Raw genomic sequence first — 24,490 nt, 5'->3', positions numbered from 1 at the left:
TCTATAGGGAACTCTACTGAATACTCTGTAACTAATAAGGAACTACTCTATAGGGAACTCTACTGAATACTCTGTAATGACCTATATGGGAAAAGAATCTAAAAAAGAGTGGATGTATGTATATGTATAACTGATTCAGTGTACTGTACAGCAGAAAGTAACACAACATTGTAAATCAACTGTTACTCCAATTTGAAAAAAAAGAAAAATCATAGGCATTCAATAAATATTTGTTGACTGACTCAAAAAATAAAAACAGAACCAAACAAACACATTAAAAAAAGAGAGAAAGAGATAGTTCCTTTATTCGTATAGCTTAGTAGAGGAGAAAAAATACTTTAAAAATGCATAAATGCGGGCTTCCCTGGTGGCACAGTGGTTGAGAATCTGTCTGCCAATGCAGGGGACACGGGTTCGAGCCCTGGTCTGGGAAGATCCCACATGCCGCGGAGCAACTAAGCCCGTGAGCCACAATTACTGAGCCTGCGCGTCTGGAGCCTGTGCTCCACAACAAGAGAGGCCGTGATAGTGAGAGGCCTGCGCACCGCGATGAAGAGTGGCCCCCGCTTGCCGCAACTAGAGAAAGCCCTCGCACAGAAACGAAGACCCAACACAGCCATAAATAAATAAATAAAATTTTTAAAAAAATGCATAAATGCTACAACAGGGGAAGTACAGGGAGCCATTGGATTTCCTGGGGGGAAATTATATCAAACTTGATACATGAATGATGAATGCAGATGGATGATGATGGTACTTTATGCACATGCAGCAGCATTCATTAGCTTATCAAATACTGTTTTAGACATATGCAAAAACCTAAAAGCAGGAGGGAGTGTGTTGAGCTCTGGATTTGAATATAGTTCTACATGGTTGGTATGTGGACTGCTAGGGTTGAAAGTATAGGGTGAAAGACTGGAAAGCTGGACAAGTACCAGATCACATAGAGCCTTGTTGGCCATGTTCTAGACTTCTGACGTTGTGTTAAGAGGTCCTTAGGTAAGTGAGAGATCAAAACTTAGGAAGGTCCTCCAGCAGTAAGAGTGAGTGAAGGGAGGGCAAGCTTTGAGGCAGGGAGAGCCATCAGGAAACTTAGGAGGTTATCAGGATGCAGGATGAGTGTGAGAATGAGGATAACTGATAAATTTGAGAGAACTTTGCAGGTAGAATAGAAAGAACCTCAATATTCATTTGACTTTGAAGTTTGTGAGTGAAAAGGAGGAACACAGAAAGATAGACAAGATGAAAAGGCAGAGGGCTATGTACCAGGTGAAGGAACAAGATAAAACCCCAGAAAAACAACTAAATGAAGTGGAGATAGGCAACCTTCCAGAAAAAGAATTCAGAATAATGATAGTGAAGATGATCCAGGACCTCGGAAAAAGAATGGAGGTAAAGATCAAGAAGATGCAAGAAATGTCTAACAAAGACCTAGAAAAATTAAAGAAAAAACAGAGATGAACAATACTATAAGTGAAATGAAAATTACACTAGAAGGAATCAATAGAAGAATAACTGAGGCAGAAGAATGGATAAGTGTCCTGGAAGACAGAATGGTGGAATTCACTGCTGCAGAACAGAATAAAGAAAAAAGAATGAAAAGAAATGAAGACTGCCTAAGAGAACTCTGGGACAATGTTACACGCAAGAACATTTGCATTATAGGGGTCCCAGAGGGAGAAGAGAGAGAGAAAGGACCAGAGAAAATATTTGAAGAGATTACAGTCGAAAACTTCCCTAACATGGGAAAGGAAATAGCCACCCAAGTCCAGGAAGCACAGTCAGTCCCATACAGGATAAACCCAAGGAGAAACACACCAAGACACATAGTAATCAAATTGGCAAAAATTAAAGACAAAGAAAAATTATTGAAAGCAGCAAGAGAAAAACGACAAATAACATACAAGGGAACTCCCATAAGGTTAACAGCTGATTTCTCAGCAGAAACTCTACAAGCCAGAAGGGAGTGGCATGATATACTTAAAGAGATGAAAGGGAAGAACTTACAACCAAGATTACTCTACCCGGCAAGGATCTCATTCAGATTCGATGGAGAAATCAAAAGCTTTACAGACAAGCAAAAGCTAAGAGAATTCAGCACCACCAAACCAGCTCTACAACAAATGCTGAAGGAACTTCTCTAAGTGGGAAACACAAGAGAAGAAAAGGACCTACAAAAACAAACCCAAAACAATTAAGAAAATGGTCAGAGGAACATACATATCGATAACTACCTTAAACGTGAATGGATTAAATGCTCCAACCAAAAGACACAGGCTTGCTGAACGGATACAAAACCAAGACCCATATATATGCTGTCTACAAGAGACCCACCTCAGACTTAGGGACACATACAGACTGAAAGTGAGGGGATGGAAAAAGATATTCCATGCAAATGGAAATCAAAAGAAAGCTGGAGTAGCTATACTCATATCAGATAAAGTAGACTTTAAAATAAAGAATGTTACAAGAGACAAGGAAGGACACTACATAATGATCAAGGTATCAATCCAAGAAGAAGATATAACAATTATAAATATATATGCACCCAACATAGGAGCACCTCAATACATAAGGCAACTGCTAACAGCTATAAAAGAGGAAATCGAAAGTAACACAATAATAGTGGCGGACTTTAACACCTCACTTACGCCAATGGACAGATCATACAAAATGAAAATAAATAAGGAAACAGAAGTTTTAAATGCCACAATAGACCAGATATATTTAGCTGATATTTATAGGACATTCCATCCAAAATCAGGAGATTACACTTTCTTCTCAAGTGCACATGGAACATTCTCCAGGATAGATCACATCTTGGGTCACAAATCAAACCTCAGTAAATTTAAGAAAATTGAAATCATATCAAGCATCTTTTCTGACCACAACGCTATGAGATTAGAAATCAATTACAGGGAAAAAAAACGTAAAAAACACAAATACATGGCGGCTAAACAATACGTTACTAAACAACCAAGAGATCACTGATGAAATCAAAGAGGAAATCAAAAAATACCTAGAGGCAAATGACAGTGAAAACACGATGATCCAAAACCAATGGGATGCAGCAAAAGCAGTTCTAAGAGGGAAGTTTATAGCTATACAAGCCTACCTCAAGAAACAAGAAAAATCTCAAGTAAACAATCTAACCTTACACCTAAAGGAACTAGAGAAAGAAGAACAAACAAAACCCAAAGTTAGCAGAAGGAAAGAAATCATAAAGATCAGAGCAGAAATAAATGAAATAGAAACAAAACAATAGCAAAGATCAATAAAACTAAAAGCTGTTTCTTTGAGAAGGTAAACAAAATTGATAAACCATTAGCCAGACTCATCAAGAAAAAGAGGGAGAGGACTCAAATCAATAAAATTAGAAATGAAAAAGGAGAAGTTACAACAGACACTGCAGAAATACAAAGCATCCTAAGAGACTACTACAAGCAACTCTATGCCAATAAAATGGACAATGTGGAAGAAAGGGACAAATTCTTAGAAAGGTATAACCTTCCACGACTGAACCAGGAAGAAACAGAAAATATGAACAGACCAATCACAAGCAATGAAATTGAAACTGTAATTAAAAATCTTCCAACAAACAAAAGTCCAGGACCAGATGGCTTCCCAGGTGAATTCTATCAAACATTTAGAGAAGAGCTAACACCCATCCTTCTCAAACTCTTCCAAAAATTGCAGATGAAGGAACACTCCCAAACTCATTCTATGAGGCCACCATCACCCTGATACCAAAATCAGACAAAGATACTACAAAAAAAGAAAATAACAAACCAATATCACTGATGAATATAGATGCAAAAATCCTCAACAAAATACTAGCAAACAGAATCCAACAACACATTAAAAGGATCATATAGCATGATTAAGTGGGATTTATCCCAGGGATGCAAGGATTCTTCAATATATGCAAATCAATCAATGTGATACACCATATTAACAAATTGAAGAATAAAAACCATATCATCATCTCAATAGATGCAGAAAAAGCTTTTGACAAAATTCAACACCCATTTACGATAAAAACTCTACAGAAAGTGGGCATAGAGGGAACCTACCTCAACATAATAAAGTCCATATACAACAAACCCACAGCAAACATCATTCTCAATGGTGAAATACTGAAAGCATTTCCTCTAGGATCAGGAACGAGACAAGGATGGCCACTCTCACCACTATTATTCAACATAGTTTTGGAAGTCCTAGCCACAACAATCAGAGAAGTAAAAGAAATAAAAGGAATACCAATTGGAAAAGAAGGAGTAAAACTGTCACTGTTTGCAGATGACATGATACTATACATAGAGAATCCTAAAAATGCCAACAGAAAACTGCTAGAGCTAATCAATGAATTTGGTAAAGTTGCAGGATACAAAATTAATGCACAGAAATCTCTTGCATTCCTATACACTAATGATGAAAAATCTGAAAGAGAAATTATGAAAACACTCCTGTTTACCACTGCAACAAAAAGAGTAAAATACCTAAGAATAAACCTAACTAGGGAGACAAAAGACCTGTAAGTAGAAAACTATAAGACACTGATGAAAGAAATTAAAGATGATACCAACAGATGGAGAGATATACCTTGTTCTTGGATTGGAAGAATCAATATTGTGAAAATGACTATACTCCCCAAAGCAATCTACCTTTTCAATGCAATCCCTATCAAATTACCAATGGCATTTTTTATGGAACTAGAACAAATCATGTTAAAATTTGTATGGAGACACAAAAGACCCCGAATAGCCAAAGCAATCTTGAGGGGAAAAAAACAGAGCTGGAGGAATCATACTCCCTGACTTCAGACTATACTACAAAACTACAGTAATCAAGACAGTATGGTACTGGCACAAAAACAGAAATATAGATCCATGGAACAAGATAGAAAGCCCAGAGATAAACCCATGCACCTATGGTCAACTAATCTATGACAAAGGAGGCAAAGATATACAATGGAGAAAAGACAGTCTCTTCAATAAGTGGTGCTGGGAAAACTGGACAGCTACGTGTAAAAGAATGAAATTAGTACACTCCCTAACACCATACATAAAAATAAACTCAAAATGGATTAGAGACCTAAATGTAAGACCAGACACTATAAAACGCTTAGAGGAAAGCATAGGAAGAACACTCTTTGACGTAAATCACAGCAAGATCTTTTTTGATCCACCTCCTAGAGTAATGGAAATAAAAACAAAAATAAACAAATGGGACCTAATGAAATTTCAAAGCTTTTGCACAGCAAAGGAAACCATAAACAAGACGAAAAGACAACCCTCAGAATGGGAGAATATATTTGCAAACGAATCAATGGACAAAGGATTCATCTCCAAAATATATAAACAGCTCATTCAGCTCAATATTAAAGAAACAAACAACCCAATCCAAAAATGGGCAGAAGACCTAAATAGACTTTTATCCAAAAAGACATACAGATGGCTAAGAAGCACATGAAAAGCCGCTCAACATCACTAATTATTAGAGAAATGCGAATCAAAACTACAATGAGGTATCACCTCACACCAGTTAGAATGGGCATCATCAGAAAATCTACAAACAACAAATGCTGGAGAGGGTGTGGAGAAAAGGCAACCCTCTTGCACTGCTGATGGGAATGTAACTTGATACAGCCACTATGGAGAACAGTCTGGAGGTTCCTTAAAAAACTAAAAATAGAATTAACATATGATCCAGCAATCCCACTACTGGGCATATACCCAGAGAAAACCACAATTCAAAAAGACACATGCACCCCAATGTTCATTGCAGCACTATTTACAATAGCCAGGTCATGGACGCAACCTAAATGCCCATCGACAGATGAATGGATAAAGAAGATGTGGTACATATGTACAATGGACTAGTACTCAGCCATAAAAAGGAATGAAATTGGGTCATTTGTTGAGACGTGGATGGTTCTAGAGACTGTCATAAAGAGTGAAGTAAGTCAGAGAGAGAAAAACAAATCTCGTATATTAACGCATGTATATGGAACGTAGAAAAATGGTACAGATGAACCGGTTTGCAGGGCAGAAGTTGAGACAAAGATGTAGAGAACAAATGTATGGACACCAAGGGGGGCAAACCGCGGTGGGGTGGGGATGGTGGTGTGCTGAATTGAGTGATTGGGATTGACATGTATACACTGATGTGTATAAAATTGATGACTAATAAAACCTGCAGTATAAAAAAACAAACAAACAAAAAAAACAACTAATACTAAACTTTCTTTGGGTTATTGGTATGGAAATATGTTAATATAAATGTTTCAGACTTTACATGACATTTCTAAAAATCTTATATGTTCTGGTATAATGTCATAAGTCATAATTCTAGTTATTACTTTAAAATGTATATCTCAGAAATAACTAAATTTCCTTGTCAATTGCATTATTATGAACTTTCATCAAATCTTTAACCGTGGTCATTTTTAAGTCTTTTGTCATTTACAGACAGTTCTGGGTGTACTCTGATGCTTTTGCAAAATGTTCCTATAAAAGGGTTTCATCTTCAAGGAATTCATGGAAAAGACTCTGACAAGTACATGTTTCTGGTAACTGACTATACTGCTGAACTGAATGAAGAAGCATTTTCAGAACTCTAATGGAAAAGTGATGAATTCATAAAAGTGCTAACAAAAGATCAAGATGAAAGAAAAATTAATTACATGAGACTGAGTGAACTGATGAGGATGATTATAATTTTTGTGACTTTCTGTTTGAATAAAAAAAAAAAATCCCACAAGGACTCAGAGGCAAAAAATGTACAAATCAATTTTCACTGCAAAGTAAAGGAGCTGTTACAGTGGAGGATTACGGGACTGAATGTCAATATTATGACATAGTATGAGTGTGTTTCGTGTTTGGTAATTGCAATCATTGTTGCTTTTGTTGTGGTCATCCATTTACAATGCTTGGTGTCAGTTTATTTATCTCTTGTAAAAATAAAATACAGTGTGTGTGTGTGAAAAAAAAAGAACAAATTATACTTATGAACATGTTCTCGGAACAGAACTTGTTTCTATGTAGGGGAGTTACTGTAGATCTTAACTTCTTCATTTGTAAATAAATTACTATTTTAATAAAAAAAAAAAAATTGACCAGTGATCGACTACAGCAAGGAAAAGCAGTTGTCTGTCCACTACAACAATACTGAATGTAGGTGTCATCATTAACTTCAACATTTAGCTTTTCAAGGGAATCACACAGGTATATGAATTGTGTTATTACAATATAGCATATCAAAATGATTTAGAATTTCCTCCTCATAATATCATATTCGCTCAGCGATACCATGGTTGATACTGCTAAAAAAGCATTTATTAAGTAATAAAAATCCAATATTCATAGGTACAAACATACTTTACTTTCAGAAGTGCCACACTCTTTTCAGATGAATTCATGTTAACCCAACCAAAATCTGATATCTCTGGATTATTAAAAAAAAATATATCTACATGCTGCACATTTTGCTGGAAACATCAAAACCTGTGCTTATGAAATCAGCCTGGAACCACATTTTTATGACTCATAAAAGAAATTAGGCCCTAAACGCAAAGGGCTGGTTATTAAATATTGTATCTTTAAAAAAATCAGCGTGTTGAAAAACATTTATATTTTATAGATACAAATTTCAAGAGATAGAAATGAATAAAGTCCTTAAACTTTAATAATGATCCAAAGATGCTATTAACAAAGACTACCTTTGATGAGCTGAGTTTTCAAAAGCATTTTTGAAAGGTTAGCAATTGAGAGTTAACCTTCAAAATAAGTTCAAGGATCCTTCTTTAAATGCTTACTTGGAATACAGATCAAAATACTACAATAATGTCAAGGAAAATAAGCTGTTTTCCCAGTTATATATAAATACCTTTAAAGATATGTTTGGGGATTCTTTACCATTTTATCTTCAATTTGTGCTCAAAACAAGAGTACAGCTGTCCATAAAGAAAAGGAAAAAGAACAACCGGAGGTTATGTAAGGACAGCTGTATCTAATCACCATGTCAATTGATACACTGTTAGAAATCTACCTCCCCAAAGAAAGAAAATCAATATTTATAGAACAGCCAGCATTTCAAATATATGGTTAGTTCTGTGACTACACTCTATTTTAAAATTCTTAAGCTTTTTACCTGTGACCAATAGGAAAAAAAACGTTGCCATTTATAATGGGGTGTTCTGTGCAGAGTGGTTTCTGCTTACATCACATCATTTCAAAGGACTTGCTAGGACAATCAGGTTGGCTCAAGCTGAAACAGCCCAATTACTAGTAAAAACTGCCTCAGGCTTTAAGAGCCTACAGGGCTTTAAAAATCGTGATGCTATAGTATTTGCATCCTTAAAAATACAGCCGAAAAGCAAACTAAACAAATGTTGAAAATGCATTCTTCAACACTATTTCAAAGTATTTCTACTCTTCATTCATATGCCCATTTAGGAGACATAATTAGACACTGCAACTCTATCATTATTGCCAATGGCTAATGGACATAGGGCAAGACGATTAGGACATAGAGTAAATATTTTGAAAAAAATCAGATAAAAGTAATTCACACATGTAGCTATTTATATGACTCCTTTTAACTTTAAATTAATGGGGGTCATGAGAAAAATACAAATCAACATGTGTAAAAGTATCTTATTTTAAGTTTATGAGCTCTTGTATTATGCTGCTCTATTAGAAAATGTCATTGTCCTTCTAAATTGTGCCTATTAGACTTTTGTATTAGTCCTGGAAGGTAAGATTATATGACTATGTGTGCCAGTGATTACGGTGGAATCATAGAACCCAAAGCACACGGATAAGCCAATGGAACCTTCTTTTCTGATGGCAGACTCAGAGGAATGATAGTGCAGGCATATGAAGAATACCTTTCACCTCTCTTTTATCAGTGGGTCCTTTCTCAGGTTGGATTAGAGAAGTGGGACAAAGGGTTCCGATTTGCTGTAATTCTTATGAAGAGATTCCCTGGTATAGAGGAGATATCCATGGAGAATTCAGTAGAAAAGAAGAAACAATAGTGGCTCCCTTCAAAAATTCACTCATTCATTTAGTCATTCACTTATTCTCCTAAGTATTCAACACATATTTTCTTTCAAGGACTGCAAAGTGACAGGAAAGTTGCTAAGCATGTTAAATACAAGTCTCTGAACTACTTTGGCAATAGATATAGGTAATAAAAATAAGACAATAGCAAGACATAGCAATGATGGATTGGCCGTGGTATCGAAACTGCAGGAAATACACCTTTGAGAGAGAAAGAATACCCAGTTAGTTCAAGACAGAACTGAAGCATCCCTGAAACCAAAAAATAAAGTAGGTAGGAGCATATTGGAAGGAAGCAAAATTGTTGTCAAAATTCAATCAGAAAGACTCAGTACTTAAAGATCACATTTCGAACAACTGCATAAGTGGAGAATAAGATGTGGTACTAGAAACCCTGGTATAAAAAAATGGGAGTCTCCTTATAAAACATCTTGGGCAAATGAACAGATACATGGAGGTGCTTCTAGAAAGAACTGTAACATTTTCCTTAGCCAGATTATTATGGAGGTTCTGGAGACTTAAACAAAACTCAATATAAACTGTTTTAGAGTTTTTCGTAAACATGTGTATGTTTCCGTGTGTGTTTATGTATACTATAGAAAAAGGTATAATTCTAAGTGTAAATGTGCAAGCATGTGTCCCTCCAATCTCCCCCATACCAACTTCTCTTCTTACAAACTTAGATGAAAAATAGAAACCCAACAATTTTAGATGATAGCAAAGAAATCCATGATTTTGATTTTAAGAGTAACAGAAACTGCCAGTAATGACAAAAATAGTTATCCACTCAACAAAGGCTTGCCATCATACAAATGACAGATTCCTGACTTCCCCAATACAACCTACTTTATCTGATTTTTGGATGATTTGAAACCTGCTAGGGCTAGCATTGTTTATAGGCATCCAACTCTAGTTTCCAGTTTACTTCCCTTCTTCCTTTTCCACTGAGAAGCAATTTATTGTTTCACATTTTTGGTTTTCCCTCTTTGCCCACACACAGCAGGCAGGTTCCACACTCAGCGATGCTGTCTCTGTGACATCCAGAAGCATAAATGCCCCTTAGGAAATTCCCAGATACTTTCAGCATATTCCCCAAATGTCCTTTTACTGCTTTCCAAAGTAATTTCTGGGCTTAAATGAGCCCATTTTATAAGAATAATAACCTTCCAAATGATATTTATTGTAACGTAAAAACTACATTTTCCAGAATATACAAACAGTCCCTCTTGAGCAGCAAGTCATTAGTTCCAGATAGCAGGCGTTCTTTTTCATCCTTTCAACTCTAAAGCTTGACATTTCATTACGTTTTGAGAAATGGTTCTACCACTTACCTGCCTTTTTCACTCAATGGGAAATTATACAAAAGACTAACACCTGACTTTTTACAAATAATATTCATCATGAGTGAATAGAATACATATGGTTACAATTATTCTCAATTACTTACATTCCCGAATGTACGCTGTATATAATCACACATAACACATTTCTTTCTTCCATTAATTCTTTTTTCATATTTGAGCTTATATATTTCTACAAGTAATGATTTGAATTCAAAAAGTATCATCAAAAGAAAATGAGAAGGTTATATAACATCTGGACTGGGTTTCTATTGTAAAGAGAAATACATCTATATGTGAAATAGTGTTCCTGGAAATAGCTTCTTGACACAGAGGAGGGTTAAAAATGTGTGAAAAAAATCCATCTCCTAATCACACATTTACACATGCATTGCCCCAATTTTTCTTTTCTGTGGAATAATGTTGGATCTTAATAAGAAAGTTCATACTGCTCATTCCCTTTTTCATCTATAAAAGAAGGATGTTCACAGCCTCATATATACTTTCAGAACCAGAGCATGTCAATTAGAACCCACACTGACTTTTCTAAACCTCTGATAGATGATAATGTAGAAAAGAGGATGTGGGCATGGACTTTTGTTGTTGTTCTTACAGGTTACATAATAATGGCACTGATGACTGTAAGGCCTATCATAAACTATCAAAAATAGGACATTACAAATTATTTTATAAATACAGCTGAATTCCTGTTATATTAATTTATGCTTTGGTTTCTTTGTCTGGACTTTGAGATCTTGAAGACATACCTGTGTCTTCCTCTTATTTGTATCTTCTCATATGTTTCTTTTTTTCCTTAAAAAATGTAATATCTCAGAGGTTTTTTTTAATAATTAATATGACTGTTGGAGAAATCCTAGAAAATTTTAAAGAATGCAATAACTCATAATGATGCCAACCAGTAATGGGGTTTTCTCACAATGATTTATTTATTTTCTCTTTTTTAATGATGTTTAAAATTTTTTAATTATTTATTTTCTTTTAAAATTTATTTTTAATGAATTTTGAAAAATAATTGTTTTATAAAGAAAATTTATAAAATATAGAAAAGTATAAGGAAAATAATGAAATTACTCATAATCTCACTACCCAGCGATAGCCTAAATTTACTTCTATTTCTATATCTATCCTTCTCTGTAACTAAAGTAGGATAATATTTTATTGTCCCATATTATGCTTTTTCACATATTTATCGATGAGTAATTTACTGTCATTTAATATTCTTTAAAAATAAAAATTTTTATATCTGCACAGTTTTCCATCTTGTTTCTGTAGGAAATCATTTCCTCTTTCCCTACTCAGATATTTAAGAAAATAAGGTAGTAGAAAACATCTCTTTATAAACATTAAAAAAATTCCTTACCAACTCAGTCAGCCTTATGTGTGTAACATAGAAATAAAGACTTACTTCCCTTAAAATTTTTTTTCTTAAATTGAGCTGGTACATGTCAGTTAAATTTGGACCGCCTTATATATTGATTACTTCATTTTTTTTAGCATAATACTTGTGCCCAGAAAGAAACAAAGAAAAAAGAATATTTAGGCATTTGAGATAAGTATAGTCTTTCTCATTTTAGGTCAAAATTGACTTCATAGGACAACTTCTCAAACACAATTTTCTACAATATTATGGTGATAAACAATATCTTATTTAAACTAGTAGAAGAGGAGCAATAATGCAACACATACTCAGCATGTTTAATATTTTATTTTACCCTGCAGAGGAAGAAAATGTCAGAATTGCTTACCTGGGGATATGATATAAAAGAAATCTTTAAATTCATCCATCCAAACTTCTGCCAGTCTCCTGTTGTTCTTGTTGATGACGTGACCAGTGCCACCAGGGAAAGTGTATGGAGTTGCCTTCCGAAAAACGTGACCCACGTGGGAGCAAGTCACAATCTCCAATGAGCCTCCACATTGCCAAATCTGGAAAAAAGAGCAATTGTTGTATAGCAATCATTGCAGATAATGCAGTAATATTGTCTGAGAAGCAACTGAGGCTAACTCAGTTAAGACCAAATCTTCAGATCTTACATGGTTCAAACAAACATCAGATGAACACAAAATTTAGAATGGGTATACTTGGGTTTGGCAAAGGATTCTAATTTGGAAGAGTTTGATGTATTTAAATATTGTAGTATTGGAATTGAGGAAGATGTAATTATTTTTGTGTGCCTTTATTAGACTACCTAATTTTCAGTTTCTAATAGTTAACCTAATTTCTATTTAATAGATATTTGGTATCCAAAATTTTCTATAAATAAATGAATTTGTACATGTTGGATGCCATGGTCAATAACTAAGTCTGATTTGGAGAAAATGAATCTGCTATACCCCATCCACCTGGAACTTCAAGTAACCATTCATTTTCACCTCTCCATATCTCCTGTATCTTAGGCTTTTGAATACGCTATTATTTTTATTAAAGCATGTTAAGTATCCTTTACATCTATTCAACTTCTATGTATCCTTTAAAGCCCACTTCCAAGATCATTTCTTCTAGGAAGCTCTGTGGGGAGATTTAGTATTGTGTGACTTTTGTACTTTAAACACAGCTGTATTAAGAACATATTACAATGTATTGGGTTGGCCAAAATGTTCATTTGGGTTCTTCTGTAACATTGTATGGAAAAACCCGAATGAACTTTTTGGCCAACTCAATATTTTAAATTGTTTACTTCACTATTGCTCCCTTAAAATTATGAACCCTTGAAAGACAAATGCTATATATTTCTTGGTATCCTAGATTTACTGTTCAGTTGAGGATAGGTATTAAGTATCCATAAAACATTCATTTCTATAAAATTATATTATATAGCCATAGGTTACAATAATAGTATATATGTGTATGTGTGTGTTATATACGTATATTATACACATAAATATATAAAATATATATATATATATATATATATATATATATACATATACTACATTTATTCATCCCAATAAATGAAAGTCATAATTATTGCCATCTGTAATTGGAAGGACTTGGCTTTATACCATAAATAACATTATTCTTATTTTAAGAAGATCTGCTTATTTGGAAGAAAAGGTTTTCTCCTATTGATCCCTCAAGTAATATTCATCTGAGAAGAGGGCTGCTATTGGTCTTGGGTAGCAGTAAGAGACATTTTTTCTAGAAGATGAAAGATGATAAATAAGTTGTACTCATCAACAATGTTTGTGCATTACATGTACAATCTATTCTATCTCATTTTCTAATTGTCTACACAGTGTGATGCTAATAGAAAAGATGTTCCAACCCAACACTGAAATGATGGACAATATAAAAGAGGAATGGAATTCACCATTTCCCTAGAAAGACGGGTGGCTCATTCTTAAATAATCAAATAACTTTATTGATTGGTAACTTTCTCATCTTTCTAGCATAAAGTCTATAAACTTTCTTGTAATTACACAACTCTTTACAGTCCTCCTTTCTATTAAAATGGAGGAAGTTGATCCTTCTCCTACCAAAGACAAATCAATACTTATATGTCAGTCTAGAGCATATTACTTAAGTCTGTCTTAACGACTTCATTGATTTGGTCCTCCCCTTGAGTTTCTCCTGAAACATCAATCATTTCCCTCATAATTGGATTATGCCTATCTTTGCATAATACCTCCTAAACCTCCTATCTTTCAAACAGATTTAAAATAGAGATAAACAAATTTTTAAAATTACAAAACACAACAAAAAGTTCATCCCTTGATCTATATTCCCATCCAACATATCTCTTTTTTCTGTTTCCCCTCACTATAATTAATATAAAATTTTTACTGATATACGTTATATCCCTTCCTCAATTTTCATCCGTTTTTCTACTCATTGTGAAATGCTGTTTATTTCTGCAGTCCCACAATATTGCCACGATGAAAATCACAAACTTTTCCTTTGATGAATATCTAGCCGACTCCTTTCTTGGATCCTCTTGCTTTCCATCCTACTACTTCATTATTTATACATTTTCACTCTAAATTTTTATTTAAATGTTGGCATTATTCCTTCTTTATTCATTCTCTAGGTGGTCTTATTTGTTCTTATTATTTTATGCATGATCTGAATACACAAAACCCCCGCAGTAACATCTCAGCCCAGACTTTTCCTCTGGGATCCAGACTTGTGTATCCAAACACCGACTTGATACCTCCTCTTGCAAGACTCAGAGGCATCCACATAAACGTGTCTGAAGTGGAATTGTTAATTTATCTTCACCTTGTCAGCCAGATCTTATTTTCTTTCAGTTTTTTTTTTTTGTAAACCATCAATAAATGGAGCCACTATTCACCCAGCCAGTCAATCCAAAAACAAAATGGAACAAAAATGACAACAGAACTCCCTTCTCCCCCCCAAAAAACACCTAGAAATCATCATTGATCTCTTCTTTTCTTTCATCACTTATATTCCATCCATTAACAAATCCTGGTGGTGCTATCTATAAAACAATTCTCAGTATATCCATCTCTCTCTGTCTCTACTGCCACCATCCTTGTCCTAATCATCAACATCTCTTGTCTGTCAGTTGTAATAGGCTCTTAATTGTTTTTCTACTTTCACTGTTGCTCTTCTATAATTTGTTTTCTGCTGAGAAATCAGAGTGGTCTTTAAAATTCTTAATCATGTCATTTTACTTCCCTGCTTCAAATCCTGCAATGGTTTTTCACTGCACTGTGAATATAAATAAAATCCTTTGTCAGGACCTCTAAGAACTACATGACTCTCCCCTTCTGTCAATAAACTACGATGATATTGGCCCTCTGCCATTTCCTAGAATAACAAATCACATATATTTTTCACACACCAAAGCCTCAACACATGCTTTCCTTATACCTGGAAAACAATTCTGTCAGCCCTTCACTGGACTGCCTCTTTCCCATACTTCTCATCTCAGCTAACATATCACCTCATCAGATTTTCCCTAATTGCCATATTTAAAGTGCCCCACCCAAGTTATTTTCTCTAATAGCACCTTATTTGTTTCCTTCATTGCTTATCACAATCTGCAATTTATTTCTCTGTTTGGCTATGCACATTTTCCCCCAACTAGAATGTAGACTCGAAAAGGGCAGTGGAGAGGTCTACTCATGGTTGCACCCCCAGAGCCCAGCCCAGCGCTTGTTACATGGTAGGTGTCACTGTATGTTGGTTGAATGGAAGAATGGAAACTCAAATTTAACTACCAAGACTAACATTAAAAAAGCATCCCTGGCAGAATGACGAGATTTAAACAGACATATTTTTGGAGGGATTTTACATTGCATTTTTTAAGGAAATATTTTTAGTACCAAACTAGGCAGAGTAGTCTAGCAAAATGATATGCAACTGCTGTTCCACATGTCTTAGGAACTGAGGAAGGTCTTTGGAGGTCACAACACAACAAATAAACATCAGAAATGGTTGATGGCTTATGGCAAACAAGGTTGCTCAATAACACAGTCTTAATTTTTAATGTGTTTTCAAAGTAACCATTCGGTCCAACTCATACTCTCTCTCTCTTAAAAACATGATTTAGTAAAGTACTCAGGTGTTTGTACGGCGACCACACCATTCAGCAAGGTGCCCTGAATTCAGAAGAACTAGCATATGATATGTTATACTTGAGGGGGAATTGAAAACCTTTCCCTTATTGTGAGGAGCACAGTGTGAGTCGTAGAGCTTTCCCTTCTCCTCTATGGATTAGGTATGACTAAAGAGCTCCTTTCTTCCTTCACCCAAGTCATATAAGGGAACTAAATGAATGAAGGAGAGACTGGCATTTCACTCGTGGCTGGACACTTGCTGAGCAGCAAACTCAGCAGATTAGCCTGGTGTTCCCATTGGAACATAGCAGAATACGGTGAGTGAGTCTATGGAAAGGCCTCAAGTGTGGGGAAAAACATGACCCTAGTAAAATGGGGACCACCTCTAGTCTAGAGAATCCTGAAGGTGGGTTGGGGTTTATTGAACAAGCTTGTTCCAGCAAAATTGATAGGTTCAGTGATGCAGTGACCCTGGAAGGGAGTGGTCTTTGGAGACAACTGGACAAGACTTCAGTAGTTTCAAAACTCTGTAGAGCATGGAATATAGACTAGAAAGAGTGATCTGTGGGACTAGCAATATGGCAGATCAGCAAGGAGATGTACCACTGAAAAAGGGAGCTGGGGACCTTACAGGGTGAGAGATGGAGACTAAGATTTCCCTCTTCAAAAGGGCCTTGGATAACAGACGCGGTAAAAGGTGAAGTTCAGAACACTTTTAAGAAAACAATGAAACCATGTATAGAAGCCTATCATATAGATGGAGGCCACTAGGAGCAAGTGGAACCACACTGAGTCAACAACAGGCAGACATCATAAAATATTTCAGGTAAGACCTGCTGTTTCTCTAGCCCTCTTATTTGACCCCATACACTGTAGAAGTGGCAACCCAGAGAACCCTGCCCTTCCCCATTCCAAGAGCTTCTATCAGCATTGTCCTGGGGAGAGAAGAGAATGTAACCTGTGATTGCTTACAAAATCAAAGCCTTTAAGCTGAACATTACTAGTATTTTTAATAACTGAAAGTGACCAGAAAGCTATAGAATCTGTGCTAAATGATGTCAGATTGGAAAGGAATATTCTTCAGAGCATGAAGCAATGATTGGAGAAAAAGGAAAACCATTTTAAGTGTGTGTGCTTACTAAATTCAGACTATGCAATAAGCCCTACTGCAAACAAACCAGTGATTTACAGCTGTCCTCAGGGTTCCCAATTCGCCTTTTTGCAAATATGAATTAGCACTGTGGTTGTGCGAGGGCACTTTATTTCTACTCTGCCACTTCTCGGCCCTACCCTGGCTTTGTATGCTTATGGCTTCTATGGCCCAAGCTTGCACACAGAAAAGAAAAAAAAAAAAAAAAATCTAGTTTGAAATCCTTTAAAAGTAGAGTTCCAGTGGTCTCACTCCTTATATGAAAGTGCTGATTTTTGGTTATCCTCTAACTTGCAATGAGATCTTTGTGTGTACATGTAAAAGCATAATTCAATAATGACTGTTGATTTACAAGACAGAAGGAGAACCTGCCCCTGATGTTGATTCTCACAGATGGAGGCAGATTTTTTTAGTATATTTAGGAGAGATAACAGAGGTGGAGGTAACTGTTCTATAACTCAGTGGATACTGGCCTGTGTTTTGCTTGTGGATCATACTCTACTGACTCCTGGAATAAAACGCGTACTTTTCCCATTGCCATCTGTGCTCATAGAATGTGTGAATAAATACTCATATTGCATTTCCAAAGTAAAGCATCTCCCCCAAATTTACACTAAAATAAAAAGATCAAGGTAGAAAAGCATAACGTTATGCATTAATTAGGCTGATATCTGGTCATGATAATACCCAGTTAATATAAAAACAAAATATTTAATTGATCAAATATTGACCAGACAGTTGCTATGTACTTAGTAGACATTTGGGTAATGTGAAATAATTAAAAAATAAACAGTTCCCAGAAAACTATATGATTAAATATTAAAGTGGAGAGAATTCAAATTGAGTGGAGTCCCTAATGACTACCATGATAATTTCCCTTAGTGTATCTTTAATAAATATTTTGGAAGGATGGATGAAAGGAAAGAAAGAAGAAAAAAAGGAAGGAAGAGTATGACACAGTCATTAAGAATTTGGGCTTGGAAATAAGCAAACAGAATTTTCTAGGGGCTCTCTCACTTACTATCTATGTACACCGGTGAAAATTATTTACATCTCCAAGACCTTGATGTTCCCATTGGAAAACAAGGATAATAATAACTGCTTCCTAAGACCATAATGAGATTGTGTGTATCAAGCACCATGCCTGACACCTCATATGGGAGGAAATAAAATGTTATTTGTATATTTCCTGCTGTTCAGGAAAACCAATATATGTAGATTATTAGCTGATTCTTGCTTCTTAAAAAATATTTAGCTACATTTTGGTGAGTTTTGCCTCTTTTTGAAATTGCAATATCAATGTCTGGGGACTTAGGTGAGGAGTTTAAAAGAATTGCCAATTCATTCCCAATTAGAACACTACATTTTGTTCTCTGAAATTATTTTACAATGTTTAAACATACAATATAAACTGAATAAAACATGATGTCTCATCCACATAAACATGTGATGTCCGAATTACTTTGTATCATTGAGCATATCTGATTGTTATTTTCTAGGCTTCCAAAAAGATTAATATTTGTATATTACTTCTCGCAAATAAATTTGACCATTTGTAACATACAAACTGTCCTTTTATCCACAGAGGATTGAAGCTAGTTGGTAACTAGTCTTTGTTCCCAGATATTTTTATGAGAGTCTTTTGATGATGGAGAAGGTTATTAATCAAAATGCAAAATGCCCATTGCTCATTTGATTATGTACCTGATTTTCTTCCCCTAGAAAGAAGACAATTAACTAACATACATTATCCTTTTCATGTTTTTTGGTACCTACATCAGTGACATTTTTTTTTTAACATCTTTATTGGAGTATAATTGCTTTACAATGTTGTATTAGTTTCTGCTGTGTAACAAAGTGAATCAGCTATACATATACATATATCCCCATATCTCCTCCCTCTTGCGTCTCCCTCCCACCCTCCCTATCCCACCCCTCTAGGTGGCCACAAAGCACTGAGCTGATCTCCCTGTGCTATGCGGCTGCTTCCCACTAGTTATCTATTTTACATTTGGTAGTATATATATGTCCATGCCACTCTCTCACTTTGTCCCAACATCCCCCTCCCCGTGTCCTCAAGTCCATCCTCTATGTCTGCATCTTTATTCCCATCAGTGACATTTTAATTAAGGTTCATAAACTTCACAAGCTCCAACTTTGCAATCTCAGTTCTGGTGCTATGATGGTTTCTAGCTGTCCAGATGTTATGCCAAACTCATGCAGCTGCTTTATTTTATACTAACCTTCACCCCCCACCCCCAGCCCACACACGTACTGTCACTGGCACAAAGTCACTGCTTAATATGGCTTTAATAGCAACCACCACAACAATATATCACGGAGGGCACGAAGCACAATGGTTATGAGTGTGTAGGCTCTAGTTCCTGAGACCATATCCCAGCTCTGCCACTTACCAGCTGGGTGAACTCATCTTTCTGTGCTTCAGGTTTCAGGTAATAACATGTCTTGAAGAAGCCACCTCAGGGGGTTGTTGTGAGGAGCGAGGCAAAGCAGTGCACGTAACAATACTTAGCCTTTATGTGAAAAAGAATTGGAAGGAAGCAAATAGGGGAGATTTATTAAGGGGTTATTGTAATCATCTAGGAAAGAGATGAGAATGACCAGGACCAGAGTGATGACAAGGGAAACAGAAGGGAATTCAATAACTTGACATAATTTGGGGGATTAAAATTAAGAATTAGTGTATGTGCTTTCCCTTATCTATTTTGTCCTCTCTAATAAGCTCATTTCATATACATTTTCTTCCAGTAACCAGTTCTTAACTATGCTATATTTCACTGATCTTAATTTTCACTGACTCATAGCATTTACTACTGTACATCCATCCCACTCTACCCCATTTAGCTTTCAGTTCTATATAGTATGCCATCTTGATAAATATTTGTGTGTGTGCATGTATATTTATGTGTGTGCATACTGACATAAATATATTATTTGTATATATTAGTCTTATCTCCCTGACCACATTATTATCCCTTTGAGAAAAAATATCACACATTTCACTTTATGAGACTAAACTTCATCATCACATGAAATTGAAAGTCACTTTATGAAACTGAATTTCATCATCACGTGTTTCACTTTACGTAACTGGTATAATTCACACATAGTGAAAAAAATCACAACTTAAATATACTGTGACATAAGTGTGTGCAAAGTTTAAAAAATGCTTGAAATATTGGTGCTCAGTACATATTAACTGATTGATCTCTTGATATAGAGAAATCTGGAAAATTACAGAGTGTACACAAAATGTACCTATTATAAAGTGGAATTGGGAACAAAAGCTATTATTTTCCTAGTTCTGGCAAAGCGAAAAATGAAACAAGTTACTATGACTCAGTTTTCAACCTATCTCACTCTACATTCATTGTCTGTTTCAAATAATTCCCTTCAGCACTTCAAGTCTCCACTTTGTTTATATGTATTCAAGTAGACTGATGACAAATCCTTTAATTCTTACAGTTGAAACAAAGTCTAAAAGAGCCTTCAGTGACATCCTGAAGGCACCGTGATCCTTGATAAGTTGGCAGAAACACAGGAGGTATGGAAGGCATAAGGGGCTCAGTAGGCATTTTCTATTCATTCTGGACAAGAGACTTCCCAGTTATTCTTCATAGTCAGCTTGATTTGGGGAATGTCTTCTTTAATTGGTTGGTTTGTCTCTTAACCTAGTTTTCACTTCATAGTGTAATTGAGGCCATTTATGTGATCTGGAAGAGGTCGCTAGAGCTCATGTCAGATCCTGATATCACCATAACAACTCAAGATGAAGACTCTTGTACATCAAGCTGCTGTGGCCTTTAAGTGCTCACCTGAGTTGCCAGAGATCACAGATTCAACATGTCTGAGGAATCTATCCAGTACTTGATAATTCAATTTTTTAAATAGAATTATTATTTGTATGAAAAAGAGAAGCAAGCATCTGATTTGAAATTGGAAAGCTGGATTCTGGACTTGAAATCAACACAAATTGATTGCAGGATTTGGAACAAGTCACTTAAGCTTGACAGTCCTCAGAAAATTCACATGTAAAAGATGACTAAGTTATCTTCTGGGTTTCTAGGATTCAGATTAATCTCTTGTATAGAGTAAATACCACTTTCAGAGATCAGATTTTTAGATGGGAATGATAAAACTCTCCAAAATTTGAATCCACATTTTCCTCCTTAGATGAGCTTACTTTACTTTAGCTGTATTAGAAGTACATGGTAAAGATACCATTCTCTGAACAAGAGAAAGTCTGAGTTTGCAAAACTTATTATGAGGCAATCAATGTGTCTTCTCCCTTCAAGTTTGGGAATTCCATTTTAGAAAGGTCACAAATGTTATGAAAACAAGGAAAACAACAAAAGCACTTTTGTTCTCCAAGAGTTTTTCAAGAAATAGCCATATATTAGAGTAATTTGTTTGAAGATTTTATTTTCACCTTGGCATTAAATGTAGAAAATTCTGAGTTGAATCTATACCATTTCATAAATCCATTAATTTGGTTCTAAAAATATCCAGTTATCAACTGCTTTCCCTTATAAAGTACTTTGTCTCTTAACTTAGAAATGAACCTCCTGAAAGCCCCAAATTCAAAATGGACCCTCTTATATCTACTCATTTGATAAAGGACTTAACAAATTAATCCTGAAATGAGTTTAAGGGCAGTCTCCCAAGCCAGTTCATCTTCTTCCTTTGCCAAAGACTTAGCAAGTGATTCTTGGGGGTTGAGGTGTAGGGGATGAGGTACAAGGAAGGGAGAGAAGCAACATAGAGCAGAAGCACGAAAAGGTGTGCTCATACTGGATGTGACGAAGTGGAGGAATTGTTCTGAAAAGGAACTGAGGCAGTCTGTGTATGAACCAGTGTGCATCACAAGTATAGTGAGGTAGTTGTGGTCACAGATGGAGTCCTTTTAACCTCGTCTCCCACTCCTCTCAAACACAAACACCCATTCTCAGCAGTTAAAATGAACAGTGGATGGGTCTTCCCTGGTGGCACAGTGGTTGAGAATCTGCCTGCCAATGCAGGGGACACGGGTTCGAGCCCTGGTCTGGGAAGATCCCACATGCCACGGAGCAACTAGGCCCGTGAGCCACAACTACTGAGCCTGCGCGTCTGGAGCCTGTGCTCCGCAACAAGAGAGGCCGCGACAGTGAGAGGCCCGCGCACCGCGATGAAGAGTGGCCCCCGCTTGCCACAACTAGATAAAGCCCTCGCACAGAAACGAAGACCCAACACAGCCAAAAATAAATTAATAAAAAAAAAAAAAAGAATAGTGGCAATACCTTTAAATGTACACAGGCCAACATTTTAATATATAAATTCCACTATTAACTTTTTGCCTCTCAACAACTTTCTTAGCCTTGGAGCATTCTGACCTTCAGAATTACCACACATTATGGCCACTGTGTTTCCTGGCATCAGGAGAATTGTTACCTGTCGTTATTCCACATCTTAATAGGACGGCTGGTATTGCAGAATTTCCCAGTTCTCCTTTAGATCAACAGAGCAACACATAGTCCTGACTGTGTTATGGCAAATCTCCCATCTGCTGCTTAAATGACACGTGAAAATGAAGACCACCGAGTAGCCTACCGGATATTGAAACTCCGATGTAAGATAAGGTGGCTCTGCTTAAGAAAATTAGGGCCTAGTTTTTCATATTTACAATAAAGTATTGCTTTCTTATTAGCATAGATGGTCACAGGCAGATAATTCATGAAAAAAGAACACAGATAATATGCAATATAGTGACACTTCTTCATCTTTCAATAATCAATAATCTTAAAGTTTGATAATACTGGAGGTTTTGGAATATTGTTAGTGCTTTTAAGGGGACTAGTGACTAAGAAAAATCTAGAATGATTGGAATTTGTGCTTTCCTCATTGTATAATTAATCCTACAAATACATTTAAATGGTGAAAAATTGTATATAGATGAGATTTTTGAGAACTAGATGGAAAGGGTCTGTGATTGTTAAATGAGACTTGGGTCAGATATTTTGCATTTTACACTGGTGTCCTCCTGTGTCTGACGATCTGACTGCCTGTCAGGCATCTGTAACATCTGCCGCTTGCAGCCACAGAGCAGCGCATGACAGCTGTGTGATGCTGCCCTAGAATTCACACCAGAACGGTCCCCTCTGAATACCAGTAGACCACCTGGGTATCCAGCTACAGTGCGTGACAACATCTCGTGCTCTTTATGAACGCCAGAGATACTTAAAAAGAACTTGGATGGGGTAGGAAAAGAAAACCTGGTACCTCCAAAAGAGTTATCCTTCAGTGACTCAATTTCTCCATCTTTAAACCATCCCCCTCCCCTGATTGCAGCTATAACATTTTAGTTTAAATGAAACTTCCTGTATAACTTGCAAAGCTGTCAAGTGCTTTTCAAATCGAAGGCCTGTGATAAATTTGAGGAGAGGGAATGACCTCTCTCCTCTCAAGCATTTTCCCTCAGAACTTGGCTGGCATCTACCGAGCAAATATTTACTAGCCATTGACTTTGTGTCAAGCACCATGCTGGGCTCTGGGGCATAGAGAAAGGACAATAAAACACGGCTCTCTGTCTTCAAGTAGCTCACAGGCCAGTCTAGGTGTTGTGAGTGTTAGGACTGAGCATATTAATGTCTAGTCATCAGTTTGCACTTGACAGTTGAAGAACAGTCTCTCATGCCTACGAGAAAAGGACTGTATTAAGAGATACTCACTTCAACCATAATCCCTTCATGGACAGAATTTTCTTTTCCTGGTTTTTAATCAGCTGGAGACATTTTGTTTTTTTATCAAGGACCTGAGACATTTTCAGACAAAGCTATACGTTTTGCTTCAGATAAAGAATTTCCCTTGGCAACACCTATAAAACTCGAATGCCATCTATGGAACACTATGATTCCCTTCCAAAAATCATCTTACAGGTTATCTTTTTTTTTGCTGTAAAATGTTTAGTGAGATAAATGTGAAACATATAAAAATATCCACATTGATATCACCTCAAGCGCTCATTACAAATACCCACAAAACTCACTATGAAGGGAAGTTATACTCTACTTTGACAGTTTTTAGTTTTTTAAAAACAAATTGGTAGTAGTCAATGTAGGTTACATTACACTTTAGAAGAAGAGTAAAGGAGGAACTATGAAATAGCAACACATAGACTGTTACTTTGCTCACTTATCCGTCACAAACCAGTAGAAGGCAGTGCACAGTTTATTTCTCCAGATATGATGCTCAAAGCACAGGGAAGATAATTTCCTCTTCTCTGTTTCATTAAAATTGCAAGAGGTCATTCTTAGGACATTTAAAGGTTGTTTCATAGAGAACATCATTGCTCATTCAGGTGCTTGCTGAAGAAGCTGCCTTTAATCCAAAACTGT

At 36.0% G+C, this 24,490-nt stretch overlaps 2 protein-coding genes across 8 annotated transcripts in view; both read right to left on the bottom strand.

Annotated features, from left to right (window-relative positions):
* The window catches only part of GALNT13 (polypeptide N-acetylgalactosaminyltransferase 13), a 560,582-nt gene that overhangs the window by 178,152 nt on the left and 357,940 nt on the right, over window positions 1-24,490 (bottom strand). For all 7 annotated transcript variants that reach the window (XM_082465040.1, XM_082465041.1, XM_082465042.1 and 4 more), the window contains one exon: window positions 12,172-12,352. In XM_082465040.1, the coding sequence (XP_082321166.1) occupies window positions 12,172-12,352 (181 nt within the window). The remainder of the gene's footprint in view (window positions 1-12,171; window positions 12,353-24,490) is intronic.
* KCNJ3 (potassium inwardly rectifying channel subfamily J member 3) overlaps window positions 1-24,490 on the bottom strand; it is a 621,683-nt gene that overhangs the window by 564,665 nt on the left and 32,528 nt on the right. The window lies entirely within an intron of this gene.

This window comes from Balaenoptera physalus (genome assembly GCF_965194825.1).
Source record: "Balaenoptera physalus genome assembly, chromosome: 6".
Taxonomy (NCBI): domain Eukaryota; kingdom Metazoa; phylum Chordata; class Mammalia; order Artiodactyla; family Balaenopteridae; genus Balaenoptera; species Balaenoptera physalus.
Note: the sequence above shows the minus strand (reverse complement) of the source record. Positions and strands in the feature narration are given on the sequence as shown.